Source organism: Malus sylvestris, chromosome 5 (assembly GCF_916048215.2).
Source record: "Malus sylvestris chromosome 5, drMalSylv7.2, whole genome shotgun sequence".
Lineage (NCBI taxonomy): Eukaryota > Viridiplantae > Streptophyta > Magnoliopsida > Rosales > Rosaceae > Malus > Malus sylvestris.
In genome coordinates, this window is record NC_062264.1 from 24,027,887 (window position 1) to 24,047,582 (window position 19,696).

At 34.8% G+C, this 19,696-nt stretch overlaps 1 protein-coding gene across 1 annotated transcript; it reads right to left on the minus strand.

Annotated features, from left to right (window-relative positions):
* Positions 1-286: 286 nt before the first annotated feature.
* LOC126621697 (translation initiation factor IF3-1, mitochondrial-like) lies at positions 287-5,606 on the minus strand. The gene is made up of 8 exons (XM_050290257.1): positions 5,311-5,606; positions 4,719-4,815; positions 4,045-4,112; positions 3,677-3,775; positions 3,011-3,064; positions 2,511-2,579; positions 1,392-1,454; positions 287-1,302 (listed from the first exon to the last, which is right to left on the minus strand). Exons 1-8 carry the CDS (start codon positions 5,506-5,508, stop codon positions 457-459), a joined length of 1,494 nt encoding a protein of 497 aa, XP_050146214.1. The 5' UTR covers positions 5,509-5,606; the 3' UTR covers positions 287-456.
* Positions 5,607-19,696: the final 14,090 nt, after the last annotated feature.

Consider the following 19,696-nt stretch of genomic DNA (forward strand, 5'->3'; position numbering starts at 1 on the left):
TCATCAAATTTTAGCGTTCAATCTTTAACCAAGAATCTAACGGCTCAAACCCTTACTACAACATACTTTGGAGCATACTAAAAAACCCCAATCACCGACCACTTTCGGTCCAACCGAAAAGCTGATTTGATTCAGTCGACTTCAACAGTAGCCGGGAATGGTGAAAATGTTTTATCAAATATGCGTGCAAGTGCTTGACTGAAAAAACAATGAGGGAGGTAGAGACGTTGTCCCTTTATACTTCAAAAAAGTCATCATGCATCCCTCTGCCGGGCACAAAACTGAATTTCGAAGGGGAAGACAATTCTCTGGTCATCTCAAAATAATGGGTTCATACAATGACTAATTATTTTTACCACCATTCAGTAATAATATATTCCTGAAATAATCATCACTTCATCACATTTAAATATCATGCCTGCATCCTAGTTTGTCTTAGGTATCCGGTTTGGGCTCTCACTTGAGCTCTCTACTGAAGATCCCGAATCCTCGTTGTCCAACCTTATCCGTGCTTGTGCTGGTGCCTGGTCTTTGGCTGCTATCAGGTCTTGAACCAGGCGAGTTTGAATCTGATGGGATCCTTTCTGATACACCTTGTCTAGCAGGAGCATCACGTTTCGGATTGCTAAATATCCCGAAACCAATTCCTGGAGTACGGGGAGCGCTAGGACTTGAGGGTTCTTGCTTGGGGATATCATTAGGAGGAGGATTCGAGTTTCTAAATACAGGTGCATTCGTCTGAGCTTGCCTGGGTTCTCCCACTGGTGAGAAGGGTGGCGTCGGGGTTCCTGTTCTTTGATATGGAGTATGGGGCTCTCTCATTCCCGGTCCCCTATTATCCATTCCTCTTGTTGGTGAGAAGGGCAAGTCAGTTGGTGTTCCTGTTCTTTGATATGAAGTGTGGGGTTCTCTCATTCCCGCCCCCCTATTATCCATTCCTCTTGTTGGCGAATAAGGATTCCTCGACTCATTATTTCCGTGCCTATTTTGAGTCCCATAAAAGGATTCTCGCGAGGGCAGTGGAGCTGTGCACGCTCTTGTAGGTGTGACATTCAACTTGTCTGGATCACTAATATCTGACTGAGAGGAGGCTCTTTGTGGCACAGTCGGATTATGAACCTGTGAAGTAATGCCACTTGCATCCTCACTACCCTTCTTTTGAGCCTCAGGGCTAGTTTTTTCAACAGTTTTTTTTGCACCGCCCTTCTTTGATGGGCCAAACTTCACATGCCTGACAATTATAAATGCCTCTTTTCCTTTTCCTAGCGTTGGCTCACATTCGATGAGAGCTACATCTTCTATCTGCAAATGGTCGTCTAACTCAGAGTGGGAGAAAAGGAAGACAAACAGTAATGAATACAAAACAATGACAAAAGAGCATCTGGCAATACCAACACAGTGAGACGAGAAAACAATTCTCCTAAGTCCTTATCCTCAGCATCCGAGGCAGTACACTGTTTCAGATCCATACAACACAATCAGGTAAATATAAGTTAATTCTTGTAATTTAACTGAAGGATGCTGTGATAGATCCATGCAACAGACATATTTAGCAAAAACAACACAATGTATCCCATGATTCTACAAGGTGTTCGCTTAGACAAGCATACATATGAACAAGTTGCAGTAATAAATAAAATAAGTAGAGAAATGCATCTGTCTTTTAATGGAATAAGCAAAATATAGGGAAATCGATGTATCAAGAAATTAACAAATAACAGTACTATGTTCTAGGTCGGCTTTTTTTTTTTTTTTTTTGGGTCAACTTCTAGGTTGACTTATGATGCAACTTTTGGCATTTTTTAAAAGGGCCAAATTTTTATCAAAGTTCCTATAAACTCTTTCAAAAGCTCGTTGTGTAAAAATATCTAGATTTTAAACCAAATAAACCCCCTCCTGCATTCAAGTTCACTATTTTAAGAGTCATTTGTAAATAAACAAACTCTGTAGTTATCAATTCCCACAACGCATTTTTTGAGGAAAACATGAATAAAAGCCAATAGGCTATAGCTACCATAGCAAACATGAAATCCAGAAAAACATTGGAATATTTATCTCCCCCATTGCCAAAGTCTCACTTGAACTCCTCCATTAAAGAGAGTGGTGCATACAGAATCATCATGACATTGTTTTTCTTTATAACCCTGAACTCAGAGATTTCGTTTGAACTGGAGCATTGAGAAAATTATGCAATTTCAGTTTTAATTACATAAATCTAACAGATCACAGGTGTTCGCCGACAAGTCCAGACAAGTCAGACAAAATCTTAAGAAGATTGCAATTTCAGGTTAAGTTACAGAAAGTTGTGACATATAATTATTTGGATTTGAACTTTGAAGTGATGCAATGTTTCGGAGATTGTGTAAATGGTCTGTCATCTTGATTATTTTTTGGTGATCATATGAAGGCTTTGAGATATTTTATTAGAATTGTCAAATAGGATTTTTCTTATGCAAAAGGGAACTTAAGGCGTTTGTAGTGTTTACACGGATAGGAAAAGGAATAAGTACCTTCACCCGGTAACCTTTCTCCATAAATCTCTTCACCATATCAGCTTTCATCTTTAGGTCCTTGGCTTCCTGAAATCAGTAGCAGTACGTATTTTGTAACATCAGAACTCGCAATGTGTTTCAAATCATAACATCGCTACATTGATACTCAAAATGTAATCACCATATTCATCAAGAGATGAAAATAACAACAGAAATGGTCCAGCCAGCGAGGTGACTTGCTTACCCAATGTATACTATATATCCCAGTATAGCAACAAACACCAAGACATATAAAGTATTATAAAGACAAATTTTTATCTCTTAGTTTAAATCTAATTATAAGATTAAAAAAGATACTATGACAAAAATTCTTTATTTTGAGTTCAATTTTCCTGTTATCTTCAAGCAACCCATACAGAAGCAACATATTTTCTGTTAATCTGAAAAAGTGACATTTGCTCAAAGATGTATAAATTGATGGTGGAAGGAAACACAGAGCACTTGAAAAAATAACTTACAGTTTTTGGAGAAAACTTCACTTCCTTAGAATCTGCTCGCAAAGTCTTGTCAGACTGCATAGATTACAAATCTTATTAAAACACTATAAGCACATCACCAAAATAAAAACTCTAGCACGACATCATAGGAAAGGCTGCAAAAAACCAAAAACAAAAACAGGGGGGAGAAAGAAGTGGACCGCCCTGGAATTACTAATATGGGTTTTCAATAGAATTAACTTAAAACTACAGTCCACTATGGACAATTTGACATCTAGTAGATCTGCCGAATAATGCTCATTTGACTCTACAGAGTGTAATGAATGGAGGTATCACTATATTAATGTTACCATACCTGTTACCTGTTTTTAGCATCATCGTGGCCATTAAAAGATCAGTGGTGCAAATTTTTACATCGTTGAGAATATGGGGTGTGTTTCCCCTCTCCCAACCCAAAACACTTGAGCACAAAAAGCATAAAATTAAGGAAGCAATGAAGACCACAATGTTTTCAAAAACACTTCCATCCCAAATCCATACCCAGACAAAAAGGTTTCGATTGATTCTGAAGTTAGAGGCGGGGGAGAGAGGGAGAGAGAGAGAGAGAGAGAGAGAGAGAGAGATCTTATCATTTACTTTTTCACTTTAACATCAAAGGACAAGGCATAAATATACACCATAACCTACCTTAATTTTCAGCTTCTTTTTCTCCCTTAATTCCTTTTTGTACTTCTCTTTGTGGAAATCCATGATTTTACAAACAGGAGGATCAGCCCTGGCTTCAACCTGTGCAAAATACAACAAAAGTTATTGGTAATCACTAATCAATAAGAGAACTAATTCATTGTCAGAGTAGATCAAACAAAATCTGCAACTAAATAAAAATGTGTTTTAAGTTAACCATTCAGATAAGGATCAAAGAATTAAATATCATAGCTCAAATGACGGAGAAAGTAACATGAAAAACCCCTCTCAGTCTTGTATTGTAATAAGAAACAAGAAAAGATAATTGATTTGGAGAAAGTTAGGCATCGTTACATGATTAAAAAAATTACCTCAACTAAATCAAGGTCGAGTGTCCTTGCCCGTTCCAGAGCTTCACGCCTTGAGACAATAAAATGCTCTGCATATATAAATAAATTAGAATGGCATATGATAGAGGTCCACTACACTCCTACTCTACCTCCAGCTCATAATTTCATTGAAACCACCCTCTTTTAATACAGAGAGAACTCTTCCATTCCCTTCTCCTATTGACACTCTCATAACTCTCAATACTCAATTCACTCCCTTTGAGTATTTAGTTTAGAACCGCCAATTCACAAGACAGGCTGTCATTCACTGGAAGATGATTTCCAATAAAAACTGTTAGTTTTTGCTTCTCAGTTCTCCGCCATCAACAGTCAGAAACTGTTTGATGAACCATTTCATTCTCTTACCTTCTTTCCTTTTCTTCACAAGTAAATTCATACACCCTATAAGTATCAACCCAAAATTTCAGCAAGACACCCCTTGGCCTGAATGCCATTTGCTTCCTCCTATCAGTTCCTTAACAAGACAGCATTTGCATCCAAAATACAACATTTTTACACTGTTACCATCATTTTCTCAAAAACCCAATATAGTGTTTGTACCATTACGTCCTAATATTAATTTCAAAGTGAACACACAAAACAAAGTTGATATACATAAACTCATAAATCTTTAATCACTTATAAAAAGACAGTACCTTCATCCAACACAAGCCTAACGAACTCAGCAGTAATCTTCTCATTCAATCGCGGACCGCTCGTGCTCTGCTCTACCTTCTTTGTATTTGTTTGAAACTGAACAATATATGAATTAAAACCACACATCATTCAACATTACCAAAATCATGAATACCCACATATCTCACAAGTCACCCCCAAACATAAAAGCCAAATGTAATATGCCACCTAAACTGCTCACCTCAAAACACAAAACACAAAAAACAAAATAACCACTCAGCACTCCGGTCCAGTGGTAAACCTCAACCTTCGACGCCCATAGATGGAAAGTTCAATACCAAATGTAACATTCTACCTAAACTGCTCACCTCAGAAAACTAAACCCAGAAAAAGGAAAGGAAAAAAAAAAACACGTTCCCAATATCTATCTACAAATAAAGTGCAAAGTCATCCCAGTTTAATCAAATATGACTTACTACGGATTTCTCAATATCATCATATTTTCCAAATTACCCACAAATTACAATAAACATATAAAACATTCAAACCCCACAGAATTGGATAAAAATTTAGATTACCCAGATGATCAGATGGCCATGCGGAGTTAATTACCTGGACGGGAGCAGCAAAGAACCTGACTTTACTGCCGAAATCCGTTGGTCTACCGTGAGGGATCAAATGTGGGATTTCTGAGACGCATGCTTTCGAATGTGTAGCAGTCGGGTTGATCAAAGAGGCGTAAGGGATAGTCTTGGACTGGTAGGACAATTGCCGCAGCTTCGACTGCCCGATTCTACTCCAAAACGCCATCTTTTTTTTTCTGGTTTCACATATCGGACTGCGGCATTGAGATTACAGAGAGAGAGAGAGAGCAAGAGAGAGAGGGGATTCGGGGCGAGTGTCTTCGCAGGGAAAGGAAAACGGGTCGGGTGTTCTAAACCTGGGCCAGGTTATTAAATGGTCGGGTTAGATTAGAATGTGGGCTTAGGTGTAGGCCCATTTCCTATGGATTCAAAGCTTCCCCTGCCCTATTGATTTGTTTTTCTTTCTTGGGTCCAAACGCTCAAGTACGAATGTTTTTCGAGCGGATTCGATTGGAATTTTTCATTTCAAAAGTTTTGAATCAAATAAAAAAATTTCAATTCGGGATTTTCAGATTACTCAAAATTTTTGGAATTAGAGTCATATCGAAATTTTTAGAACATAATTAAGAATTCACATATTTTACGAGTTTGTGAATATTCTTGAACTTTTTTATATATACAAGTTATTGTTCTTTGTTAGTACTTCGAAATAAGTTTGGAAACTCAAAATTCTTGAGACCTCTATATACAATATCAATTTTCATCCAATCTTTTTGAAAATGTTCAGATTCAAGAATCATAATCGAAAATTCAACGGCGAAAATGAAAATTTCAGTCAGAGTTCCACCCCTAACCTTATCGATTTGTTTATTCTCCTCATTGTTTGCATAGCATTGACTTTTCGTTTTACGTTATAGGTTGTTTTTGTTGGCTTGACTAAAAATTAGGTTTGATTTTAGTCATTTTGATTATTTTGTTCCACTGTTGAGTTGACAGTCAAAGTTGCCAAAGCAAAAGATGAGAAAAAAGGACTTGACGATTTGATGGTTTCATCGTATCCGCTTCTGATGAGTCAAATTTGAACACCCATTTGACCTTTTACCTCTTCTGCGATCAAACCGTAAAGCCTCACGTTAATGTCTCAGCATCGTCAGTGTTCATGAGACGTGCGTGTCCTGGTTCTAGAAGAATTATCGAGGAACCAAAAGTAAGCATCGAGACAGTTTTTTCTTCCGATCATCTCTAGACTTCTGCTGTTTTTGATAATGCATAAATATCATAAAATATGAGCTGATTAGTCTATAAAATTTTAATTAATCTCACTTAGAAGTCGGTTTGAAGCATATTCAAAGGAGATGTCAAAATGTTCAAATCAGCAATAACGGTAACAAAAGACAGCATTAATATTTTTCAACTGAGAAGCCAAATCTGATGTGGCATGACATGAATTGACATCTCTCCCCTTTGCTGCCAAATTTGACCGCACCTTCACATTTTTTTAATTAATTATTAAATACTTTTTATTAATTTTTTTATTGGTTTAAAGCATTATCCTTTTGTTTCTTTTCATTCCCAGTGCAAAGAAAATACATATGAATTATTATTTTATGTTTAAAATTTGACATATCGGTTGGAGAGCAAAGGTTTAAAAGATGTCAAAGTGTCATGTAAGTTTTTAAATTTAAATTTTAGATTTAAAATTTGACATCTTATTTGAAGATGGTCTTAACATGTAATATCATCCAACGGAAGACACGTGGGGTGGACCAAGTTTATGGGCCAACTTAAGAGAATAATTAAGATTAAGAAATACCCTAAGTCTATTTTTTGAGCTGCTTTTTTCAAATATCCGACACTTTTCTTTTATAGAGAAAGAGAAAGAGAAAGAGGGAGGGGAAAAGATGTACAAGGAACATGAGTCACAATTATTCACAATGAGGAAGGTGATTTGAATTTTATTATCTTTTTTAATAGGGATCTTTCGATATAGGCGTCTCAATTTTAAATTTTTTAGATCAAACATTCATGTCTTTTAGTGATTTGATTAAACTTTTTTTTGTCATAATTTTGGTGCTATATGCACATTATATTGTAACAAATTTCCTATAATCTAGCATTTTGATTACATTCTTCTCTATTAGAGATAATTGTAAAAAAAAGTTGGCTAGATTCAATTTATTTTCACAATAATGCTACAATTTAGCAATAATTATCTACGATTGAAAATATTTTCTTTCCAAAATAGTTTAAAATATTTTTAAATCCCCCAAAATCAAACGTATCAAAATGAGTTTTTTTTTTAGTACGTTAAGATAAAATAGGATTGAGAATAATATAAATGTACCAATACACAATGTGTACAAAATAAAAATAATGTACTCATATTAACAATATGTATCAAATCAAACGTACCAAAATTGCAAATAAATGTATCAATTAATGATTTTTGTAAATTCGAATGTACCCGCAGATAATATATGCGTAATATATTGTACCTAATAATAATTCGTCAACAACTATACTTAAAAAAAACAGCAAAAAAAATATAATTTCACAAAAAAAAATTGAAAAAATTACACGGGGCTTTTATGTTGATCACCAACTATTTGAAAAAAGAAAAACCATTTGGAAAAAGAAATAATATTAAATGTTTGCATAACAAAAAAAATATATTGTGATCGAAAAAACATATTTGGAAGAAGAGAAAATATAGTTTAATTACTAATATCTCCACTAAATAAGGAAAAGTGCATCCTGCAGATAAAATGATAAATTCAAAAATTATTTTAATTTTAAAAAATAGAGGTGGCTATTGGTAAAAGCACTTTAATCAAATGTTAAAAAAGCACAAATGTTTAATCTAAATGATATAGAAAAATTGTAGGAGATTCTAATTTTCCCTTCATATTACTGCATCATTATACTTAACTATTCTACCAAAGAAAATATGAAAAACCATCAACCAAAGAGCAAACCATTAATAAGCCACTCGAGCTAGTCCACTAGTGAGGTTGGTTGAGACTATATTACGTTTAAAATTCGAAACTCTTCAATATAACAAACGAGAAAAATGCATATATTTAGGGTATGATTATTGATTACGTTCATTGTATGGGGATGAGAATAAATGATTATGAGATAAACAACTCTCCAATTTGAACGAGATGCCTTCATTTCAGATATGTCATACCCAAAACCTATACGACCCACTTTCTTTTTAATTCACTTAAATGTTAATTGGTTTATGAGTAAGAATGATACTTATTCATTCCCAATCCATTCCTTGTCATTAAACATGCACGCATGCCCTTAGAGTCACAATCCAAAATTATAATATATCCGAACTCCTAACACTTCTTCAGATTCGTTTGATGTTTAGAATTTGATTGAATTCGATCATTTTTTTTTTAATTACAAATGATATGACTACTTTAATTTATATTAGGGATGAGGAGAGTTGAACACGGAAGATTTTCAGGCATGTCATACTCAAAATCTATTGGACCCACTTGCTTTTCATTCATTTAAATGTTAATTAGTTCTTGAGTAGGAATGATCCTTATTCATTTCCACTCCATCTTATTCATTTCCACTCCATTCCTTATAAATAAACATGCACCATGCCCTTATAGTCACAATCCAAAATTATAATATCCAAACTCTTAACACTTCTCCAAAACTCATTGATGTTTAGGATTCGATTGGATTTGATTGGATTTGATAATTTTTTTAGTACAAAGCGATATGACTATTTTAATTTATATCAGGGAATGAAGAAGGTTGAACATGGAACGCAGTGGGTTGAAGAATAATACCCTACTTACTAGACTAAATGGACTTGAATGAAGAAATTAATTAATATCAACTTTTAAATTCTAGTTGAAAGTAAAAGATGGATGAGAAATGCTAAGAAAACTCAGTTAAATTAGGATTCTCTATAAACTCTTTGACATTTCACAATTTAAAATAAATTTTCGTGTCAATTTTATAAATTATTTTGCCAAAAGTATGAGTCGTCGAATCCAAATCAATTTAACTCTAGATACCAAACGATGCATTATATTTATATGTCTTAATACTCAAAAAAAAAAAAAAACTCCCATAATCAAAATATTGACAAAAAAACAACAAAAATTAAAATTGATATAAAAGTGGAGGAATAATTTAACTATGATAGCCCGTCCTGAAATATTTTTCTCGGAGATGTGAAAAGACGAAATTGCCCTTAACGTTTGGTGGTGGTGTGTATGTATTGGGCTAAGGATATTAACTAATAGGAATTTCTCCTAAGTTTGGGGACCCTATGGGAAGTAAGCTTTGGTTTGTTGTGATTGGTAGCCCAAACTAAGACTACACTCTCTCTCTCCCACTCTCTCCCTCTCCCGTGTACTCTTTCTCTCTCCTCCCTCTTGGATTTTCTTCATATCCGTACAATCGTACATATGATCTCCAAACCAACCCATTTCTTCACCGATCGAGCTTGTAGACACCATCATCATCTTCATCTCATTGTCACGAACTCATCTATACCATTTTTGGACGTGAAAGCTTCGAAAAACCCGAGAAACCATAACCTCCGGTTTGAGCACTGTTCATGCAGCAGTAAATGCGTGATTTTTAGAGGATTTCAAGCTTATAGGGAGCTTAGGGACCTCTCCACGAAGCTTGGAGAAGAAAAATGACATGATTTGGACGTCGAGAAGTCGAGATCGATGCATTTGAAGATTGGCCAGATTATCGAAGGTCCTCTCGGCAAATTTTCGTGGATTTTAGGTCTCAAAATAGGTATAGTTGTGTTCTACTTGTCCTAAGCTTCAAATTGGTGCAAGTTTTACTGATTTTGGTTAAGAATTGGACGAGATATGAAGGTTTTTGTATTTTTCCAGTTTCCGACGGACGGCGACCAGCTAGGCTAACCGGATAAGAAGATAGAATATTCCATCAAAGTTGACGGAATATTCTGACACCGTCAGGTAGACTTAACGGTTTATGTTGCTTTTTAACGGAATATTCCTAACGGCAGTTAGGATTCCGTCAGGGTTACCCGCGCGTGGGGGCGCATGGGTGGTCGGAAAATTTTTCTAAAAATATGGGGATGTTCGTGGGGTTGTGTAGATCACGTTGGTATATTCAAACATTCCATTTGAGCAATGTATGAGAAGTTATTAACTAGTTTTGTCTATGTGCTTTAAATAATGTTTATTCAGTTATTTCGCATATATGTGAGACCTATCCAAAGGACGAGCGCAGTCAAGGGCGACTCGGAGGCTATGACCATTCGATATACCAGTGAGTGGGCTTTTGGTTTTCAGTATATATTTATATACTTGATATTTTCCCAGAAAATGTGTTTAAATGAAAGTATGCTTTGAAAATGCCATGCCTATTGAATTATTTTTAAACCATGAGTTACAATTGTATGTATAAATGTGATTTGGTGTTGTGGAAGCTCAGGTAAGTTCCAGGTAAGTTTATGAATTGTGAATGTGAATTGAATGGTTGAAATTAATTGAGAAACTTCGAGCTCATAAACCTGCACCCTGGTGATTGTGATTTAGTCAGACATAAGGTACATGCATGTTTATTATGTCACATCCCGCACCCTATGCTCACATTGGATCCAATTTAGGTGCATAGTTTTGTCGTACAAACCATTATAAATGGTTCCGACTCGTAGGTGACTAGCAATTTATCGCACAGATATAATAAGAACGTAGTAATGAGCATAATTATATTACACCCAGTCCTATCGTACAGACCATTACAGTGGTTCCGACTCGTGTGTAGTGTAGTGCCGTATAGGTCACTTGCGATGACTCCGGCTAGATTGACTAATGAGCTATGAATTTAGCCGTACAAACTTCTGCAAGGGTTCTGGCTAATATGTTATTTTTCCATTAATTTATTTTTCATCTGAGTTACTTACTCTGTTTTATATCTTGGCATGGCATACTTATGAACATGGATATGTGAAGCATGATTTGAATATATATATATATATATATATATATATTCTATTTATGGGAAAATTATACATGTTTTACGGCGAGGGGTTAAGGCTTTTGATAATGAAATGGTTTTGAAAAGCTTTATTTTTGCCCACTCACACTTTTTGTTTTACGTCCCTCCAGGTTTTAGATAAGCTTGCTCGTTGGTGGCTCACGAGGATTAGTGGAGGTTTTGACAAATTATCACAAATGTAGGGCATCTTTGGGTGTCGTTTAATTAGTATTTGTCTTCTGGACTGAACTTAGGCTACTTACACTCTAATTGTGTGTTCACACATATTCTAGCACTTGTCTTAACTAGTACTCTTATGAGTTGATTTTTATTTATTCGTATTCTCTTTTATCATTATTGTTTTTGCACTATGCACATGGCTGCATCACCCTCACGTGACGACTAGCATGCCCTGATTCGGGTCGTGGTGTGTCATTAACAGTAAAACACTGCTAATTGTAGATATAGATTGATGCCGGCCGTCAAACTCTAGACAAATAAAGAACAACATGTATGGAGGAATTAATAAACCCCAATTATTTCTCAATAGAATTAGCCTCAGATCTCACCTTTCCAAGTATAGATAGGTTTTGAATTGACAATAGGAAGCTTCCAATTAGTCTAGGGTGACATCTGATGTAAAGTTTACCTAAATTTAAATTCAAAGAGTCAGTCACACACCATCATCAGAGCATCTCAAATGAGATACGAAAAACGTCTTAAAATTGGTATTTTATATATTTTTATTGGCTGGAAAGCTCTTTAGTGAGAAAGATGTAAAGCACTCATTTTAGCAGGAATATATAAATAAAAATAAAAATTTACTTTTTTTTTTTATATCTTTTGGAGGTTGGCCTAGCCAACTAAAAAGGCAAAAATAAATGAGATCTCAAATTTGCATCTCTTTCATTGGAGAAAAATGATACATATTTTGGAAATATAAATGAGATATAAAATGTGGGTTTTACATCTCAAATTTGCATATTTCATTTGAAAATGCCCTTACAACACATGATCATATTTCTATTGTTTTTAAATTGTATATGGATTTCAAATTTTCAGTATTCAATGAAAACATCATTTCCAGCGTACGTATTGATTCTTGCAAAGTCCCGACCACTGACCTCAAGGTTTTTTTCTTCTACTTGGAAAATGACTTAATTTTTTCCCCTATGCAAATGTGAAGTTAGAAAATGACTTGCACCTTACACTTTTAAGTGGTTTACTATTGTTGTCAACAAATAACTGTTAACTGTTCTTTATTTGTGAATAAAGTGATAGGTTGGTATCGATTGACAATTTATAATACATGATTTATTGTTAATATTAGGCTATGATGTAAGACAAGATATGAGTTAATTTCGATAAAGAAAGAAAGATAAAATAAAATGTTTTAAATTTTGGAAAATAAGAATTAAAGTTAGAAAAATGTTGGATTCATTTGATATGACGACAAAAAAGGGATCAAGAAATATTCTGGTGTTAGAATTAGGCGTCTAATATGTCGATTTTGAAGAGAATTGCGAGCAAAACAAGTCATTGATGTTATCATTGTAACTCATTTGTCGTCCAAAACTTCGTTTTAAATTAAAAGCCGGAATTTTCGTTTGTTGTCTGATTAATGTCATTTTAATTTCCTAAGCTTCTGAGTTGCCCAACGGAGTTGTAAGTGATTTATTTAAGTCGATGATGTTATCCTTGTAACTCATCAATTCAAGACTTAATAAAAAAAACTTTTGAGAATTTCTCTCTAAACGGGTGGATTTCAGAATTTTGTTCTTCTAGAATTGACGCTTGTAATCCTTTAGCTTCTTGCTACATCAGGGGATTGGCTACGATATACTTACAATCACCATCTAACGGTTGGATATAATTTATGTGAATATATTATAATATACCAAATTTTGATCAAATATCAATAGAGCATCAAACAAATATTGACAATGTTTCAACTCATGGATTGGTACTCAGACTTCTTCTGTATTCGTTCACGGAAATTTTTTATTCCCAGGCTCCGTCCATAAAATTAAAGGTTAGACCATGCGAAAAAGAAAAAAAAAGTTTAAAAGACATCGATTTGGTGCCGACGGAGGAGCTAAGCTTGAGATATATGAGAGACAAGATCTTCTTATGTAGCCTAGTCAGACACTGCATTTTTTAGACGCCTTTCCAATTTCCAAATGGAAGACGTTTTAGTCAACATGTTCTGCCGTTCATAGAGGGGGAAAAGGGAGAAGAAGAAGAAGATACTAAAATGATTCTGAATTATTTTTTCTCTTTTTCCTGTTCAAAATCGCTACCAGAGACTCGATTTTAGTACGTATTTTTTGTTTGACGGTCTATTCTTTCATATTGTCACCCTTTGACAACCGTATCTGCAGATACTACCTTCCTACAATATCAGCAGTGATGATATTAAAGATTCTTTGTTGACCTTCAACACCAACAAAACAATTAAAATTTGATTTCAAATTTCTACTACTTTTGGATTCATCCCATCTTTTGCCACCCGTGCGTACGTCCTTCTCAGATATGCGAATATATCCCTTTTTTGCAGGCATATACATATATATACATAAATATATATAACATTCATTATGCATGTAATCTTGACCATTCTAAGTATCTTACCTTATTGTATGATATTTTATTATCCATTTTACAAATGTAAAACAATTAATATTTCCAAATATTATGCATGTATGTCACAGCATACATCATCCATTCTTGTAAAATAAGAAATTGAATGATGGCTTTACACATGCTGTGAGTTCAAAACTAAGCTTTCATTATTCCAAGGCAGTGGTCAATCTGATGTAACAGAAGATAATAAGTCCTGGTTTGGTACTGAGGTAATTTTGAACAAAGTGGTTAGGAGTTTTTTTATGTTTGATAAACATTCAGCTTCAGTTTTTTTTCACAGTTTTGGATGAAAAAAAAAGCCAAAAACACAAAGCTGCAAAACCCAACTTTGAAAAACCAGCTTTTTTTTACATCTGTTTTACATAAAAGTTTATTAAACACTATAATACTTTTTTTTTTTTGAAAAGCATTTTTACAAAAAGTTTACCAAACACTCTGTTGCTTTATTTCACAGTTGCTTATTCTCACAGCACAGCAGAAGCAATTTTTTTTTCAAAGAACAGTAATACCAAACCAGCCCTAAGTTAACTAGTCACCCCAATCAAACTGGTCCGGGTGAAAGATGGGTAAGGGGGTCTTAATTAAGGTTAAAAAAAAGTAGAAAAATGCTTAGGGTCGCTTGAGTTTTAACTACACTTTATCTTATTTTCGAATAAATTCTTGTTCAATAAGGGTGCGTTTGGTACGTGGGACGGGACGGGACGGAACGGGACTAGGCGTTCCGTCCCGCGTTTGGCGCACCAAAAATGGGTGGAACGGGCTGTTCCACGGGACAGATTTTGGGTGTTTTTGCGTCCCACCTCCCCCCTGGAACGGGTTTGTTCCACGTATGTGGAACACAATGTTTTACCATTTTAAGACAAATATACCCCATGTCTTTTTCAAAAATTACACCTTCGTTCCGTCCCGTCCCGTCCCGTTCCGTCCCGTCTGCGTACCAAACGCACCCTAAACTAGCAAGGAAGAATAATGCAAAAACAATAAATTATTTTTAACCAAATGGAAATTATCGAAATATATATATGGACGGTCCACTTCATTAATGGTTGAGAACCTAGGCTTCTCTTAGGTTCATTGTTTCCATTTGAGACATGACAGTCTATAGAGTTGAATCGAAGATTGGAAGAACATATCCAAATTGCTCAGATCTGGTGGTTGGGATACTGGATAAGGCCACAGCAGACTTCATGGCTGATAGGTCATTATATTTTTGCTGTCATTGAATGGGTTTTCTTTCTTTGATTGATGAAAAACCTTAACAACCATCTTTGCAACTTGTAATTAGTGATGTTTTTAGGATTGACAGGTCAGATTTGACATGATGACATGCATTAACAAACATTTTATACTACAAACTTGTTACTCAGGAGCATTTCGTTTCATTATTCATAAAAAAGAAAAATCAATTTTGAGATAACTAAAAGTGATTTTAGTAACTTTCACACTACCTTTAATCCTTTAAGATTATAGAAACACTTTCCACTACCTTGCTAAAAGTACATTCGCTACCAAAGATATCTTTGGTAGTGAATATATTTTTAGCAAAACCGCTTATGAAGAATGGTGATTCATAGGTAAGCATTTTGGTTTATCAAATTTTATGATTTACCCATCAACTTGGATGTTTGAATTTACAAATTTATGGCAAAAGGAAAAAAAAAAACAAAACAAAACAGATGTGTTGGATAAATAGTAATACTGTACGTTCGTTTCAAAGAGGTATGGATATCTAGGGTAGGACCATGTTTGAAGTAAGTCCCAAATAATTTGCAATCGGTTCTGGGTTGCGATACAGAGAGAGAGAGAGAGAGAGAGAGAGAGAGAGAGAGAGAGAGGAGGGTAGGACGTCCTATTCTTATTCACATGGCACCCTTGAAGCTTCCAGAATGTCAAGTTTGATTTGTCCCCATGTTGTACGGTCTATCTGTAGCGCCCATGCATCAATCCTCATATGTCTTCCTCTTGAGTTTCTGTACAGATTTCAACTGGTAAATTACAAGGCCCTGGATCTTCGGCAGATTTTAATGAGAGGGGAATTATTTCAGTGATTCTTAATCATAGAGGTTGGACTCCTGTCCCTGCCCATTTCTGGCACATTGAATTTAAGTGTTAGGTAAAGGGACACATCTCTCTTTGCTTTTTATCTAACTTTATCTGTTTAATTAGGGTTTAATTCCATGGAGATGCATGCCTCCTATCACAAAAATATTATAAAAAAATTGCAGAGATTTGATTGAATAATTGTACAAATACACATTCAGGGGAAGGCTTGTTCCCGGGAACAATCAACTGGTATTTGCATTGAGACGAAGATTAATTAAAACACAAATCAGGCAGTGATTGATTCTAGTCAATGATGGAAGGCCATTATTTCCTTTTATAATTTAGCAATATTATAATTTCAAATGAATTACAGAAAGAAAATTCAAACTACGGTGCAAAAAGATACACACATTATTATAACTAATTTAGTTACACACAAGTCTGCATGTATTATATGTACAAAAGTTCATCGTTCCCCCTTACTAAAACATGAAATCATTTAAAAGAGGGTAAAAATTTGTGTGGGTGGGGGGAATCTGATCTACAGTGTGAAACAAGCATTATTGAGGTGTATCAAATAACAGTAATGCTGTAGGATTCTGGCATTCCATTTCTGTTGATGTCTGGCAGCATATGCTATATAATAAGAGAAAGTCTTTTGTGTTTTGTGTCTTTAGCACAAGCAGATCTATACATAGGACAGTAGATTTTGTGTTTCTAACCTTTCTTATTTAGCACTGCAGTAACCATTGAATTACCATTTACTCCTCCGTCCATATTCGTAAAACTTGTTACTGTGACAGAAATGTGGTGAACTTTTAACCATAGAAGCTAAACTTGATGTACAAGCAATATGCCATCACGTGATCAAGTTACGAGATTATATATCTTCTTGTAGGACAGATTATCTCCAAGAGAAAGGCAAAGCAAAGTCATGTACAATTTGAAACAAACACAATTAAGGAGCCCCCACAATGACTGTTGTACATTATGATTGGTGCATGAACGTGCCACATCTGTGGTTTTTTTTAGTGCACAACTCCTACGGATATGGTTATTTATATGCCAAACTTATCAAATAGTTGCTTTATATGATAGTGGAATGAATAGTTTTAATGATAGTTAGGTCTTGTAGTTGTAGCAAATCATTTTTTAGCAGCCTATAGAGGCTGCTGCTGCTGCAATTGCATAAACTAGTGCCTCATGTATATCCCCTTGTGCCTAAGTAATGGTTGGTCCTCATAGAAACCCTTAATACATAAAGGCAGATTGGAAAAGAAGCATACCTCATTTAATAGAAAGAAACAGGAAATTGTTAATTAGCGGAGAAGAAAGCAGTTCAAACTTCATAAAAGTGGCCAATTGATTAACTGGTTGTTAAGTTCGAATCGAAGGTGTTTTCGTCCCTAGCTAATTTCAATCCTCTTATTCTTAGTTGAAACGTTTTATTGTCAGACTATTTAACAACACAATTAAGATGTTTATATTTATGTTTGAATATTGATCAAATTGACTCTTGGGAGCAGCCTCTCCATAAATGGGGGTAAGGCTAGCCGACATTCACCTCTCCCAGACCCTGCGTAAAGCGGGAGCCTTGTGCACTGGGTACGACCTTTTATTGATCAAATTGACTGTTGCCTAAATATTGACTAAAAGTGTTATTCAAATTCACAGTATGATAAATGACAACAAAAGTTTGACAAAAAAATAGTACTCACCCTTTCAAACCAGTTCTCACTTTCACGCGACCATTAATATTTTACCACTGTTGCTTTTTTCCCTTATATCTTCTTCATGGGTAAATAATAAAATAGTTTCATTTCCTAATCTTTCATACTCACAAAGAAGAAGACTAGCTAGGTCAGTCGATCGAGCAGTTTTTTCACTTTTCACACTTTACACTCAAGTTAAATCTCCTTTCTCTTGCGTTACAGTAATTTAAAATATATATCGTCTTGTAAAAATACGCACGGAGACAAACAAATGCATGAATTAATGAGATTATGTGAAGAGATGGACCAACACTGAGTAGAATGGGACAAGTCATGTGAAATACATAGATACAATACAAGTTCTATACAATAAAAATATTCTGGTAACTTTCTGCAATGGAGGATCAGCCAAAATGACCTCTAAAAAATGGACCCAGTCTTTCTGGAAACCAAACATTATTTAGTTCGTGGATCATGCCATCTTGTCCATTTACCTGAAAATGACAAACCTCTAGTTTATTATCTAGTGCTATGTGCGTACGTTAGCAAGCACTCAACTCTCCTTTTCCATCTTTCTCCATAAACATTTCTTCATTCTAATGAAAATGAACTTGTATCATTTATTGTCTATTTCGTTACTTGACGGAAGGATGGTTAATGTTTTTTTATTAGACTTATTCTCGTTAAGTACATGCTCATGTTGTAGCTCAATAAATATGGAGGCATTCATTCATATAAGAATAAAATAAATCCTTAACTCAAACCTATAGTCTTACTTACGGCATCAAACAAACTTTAATACGAGAACTTTTCACATCAAGAGCTTCATTAAGAATTTCAAAAGGAAACTACAAGGAAAAATAAAAAGATCTAAATGTCCTACGAGGGAAGAGTAATTATATACGTGTGTGCGAAAAGGGAGGAGAAAAACTATATGTACCTGAAAGGTCATGATAGCAGCAAACGAAAGAGGGTTGTCTAATGTTGAAAACTTCAACCCTAAAATAGCTTCTATGTGAAGTAAGTGGGTAGGGCAATGTGTATGGGGTCCAAGAAAAGATGGCCAATTGTCCATGAACACCAAAGTTGAAGTGTACCCCAGCAGGAATCCAAGACTCAGTAGACACTGTCCAATATGTGTAGGACAGTGCCCTAAATATTAGGCTTTGAAATAACCACGTCCACACAAATGTTACATAAAGCTAGCCTCGATTTAATAGGACTGCAAAGAATTCACCAATAGCTTACAACTGCACTTACCTCCATAGTCGAAAGAGAAAGTAACGAGTACCCATCTCAATTAAAAAAAAAAACCTTAACGAAAAGCTCTTGATACTGTTCAATTTAACGAAAAACCACATTTTTACACCAAAAAGTCAATTCTATATTATTCATTTTACCCTTTATTTTGTCCTTATCGTTAACACTTAAAGTTTTCAAACTCATTTCAGTAGTTTTTCTTGAAAAAAAAGAAACGGTATTAAGGGTTTGTACCACGTATCACATACAAACACTTTCTGACCGTTACTGCTAATCAAATGAACGTATATCATACGTGTCCATATAGCCTGAATTTCTCTGCATTTAAACCGTGGTAAGCATGATACACAAGAATTTATGTATTATTACAAGGATGACGGCAAGGTGGACAAAAATGTGTAAGAGGTTTGTGCAATGTGCATTATCAGTGGGGAAGTGTTTATGAGAGAATGATATGACCCAAAAGTTGCATGGAAAAATAGGCTTTTTTAGCTAAAATTATTTATGAGATTGACATAACTTTTTACTTTGATCATTGACATTGAAAACAGATAGAATTGATCTTAATTTGTACATTGTCAATTATTATGATCATTCCGTGAAAATTTTCGTTAAATGAAAAAGCAAAGTGAAGGGGTTGATTGGACAAAAACACTCTCAATTTAATGAAAATTTTTCACGTAAAGATCAAAATGATTGATGGTAGACAAACTCAGAGATCACTCCATTTAATTTTTAGTGTCACATACCAAAATA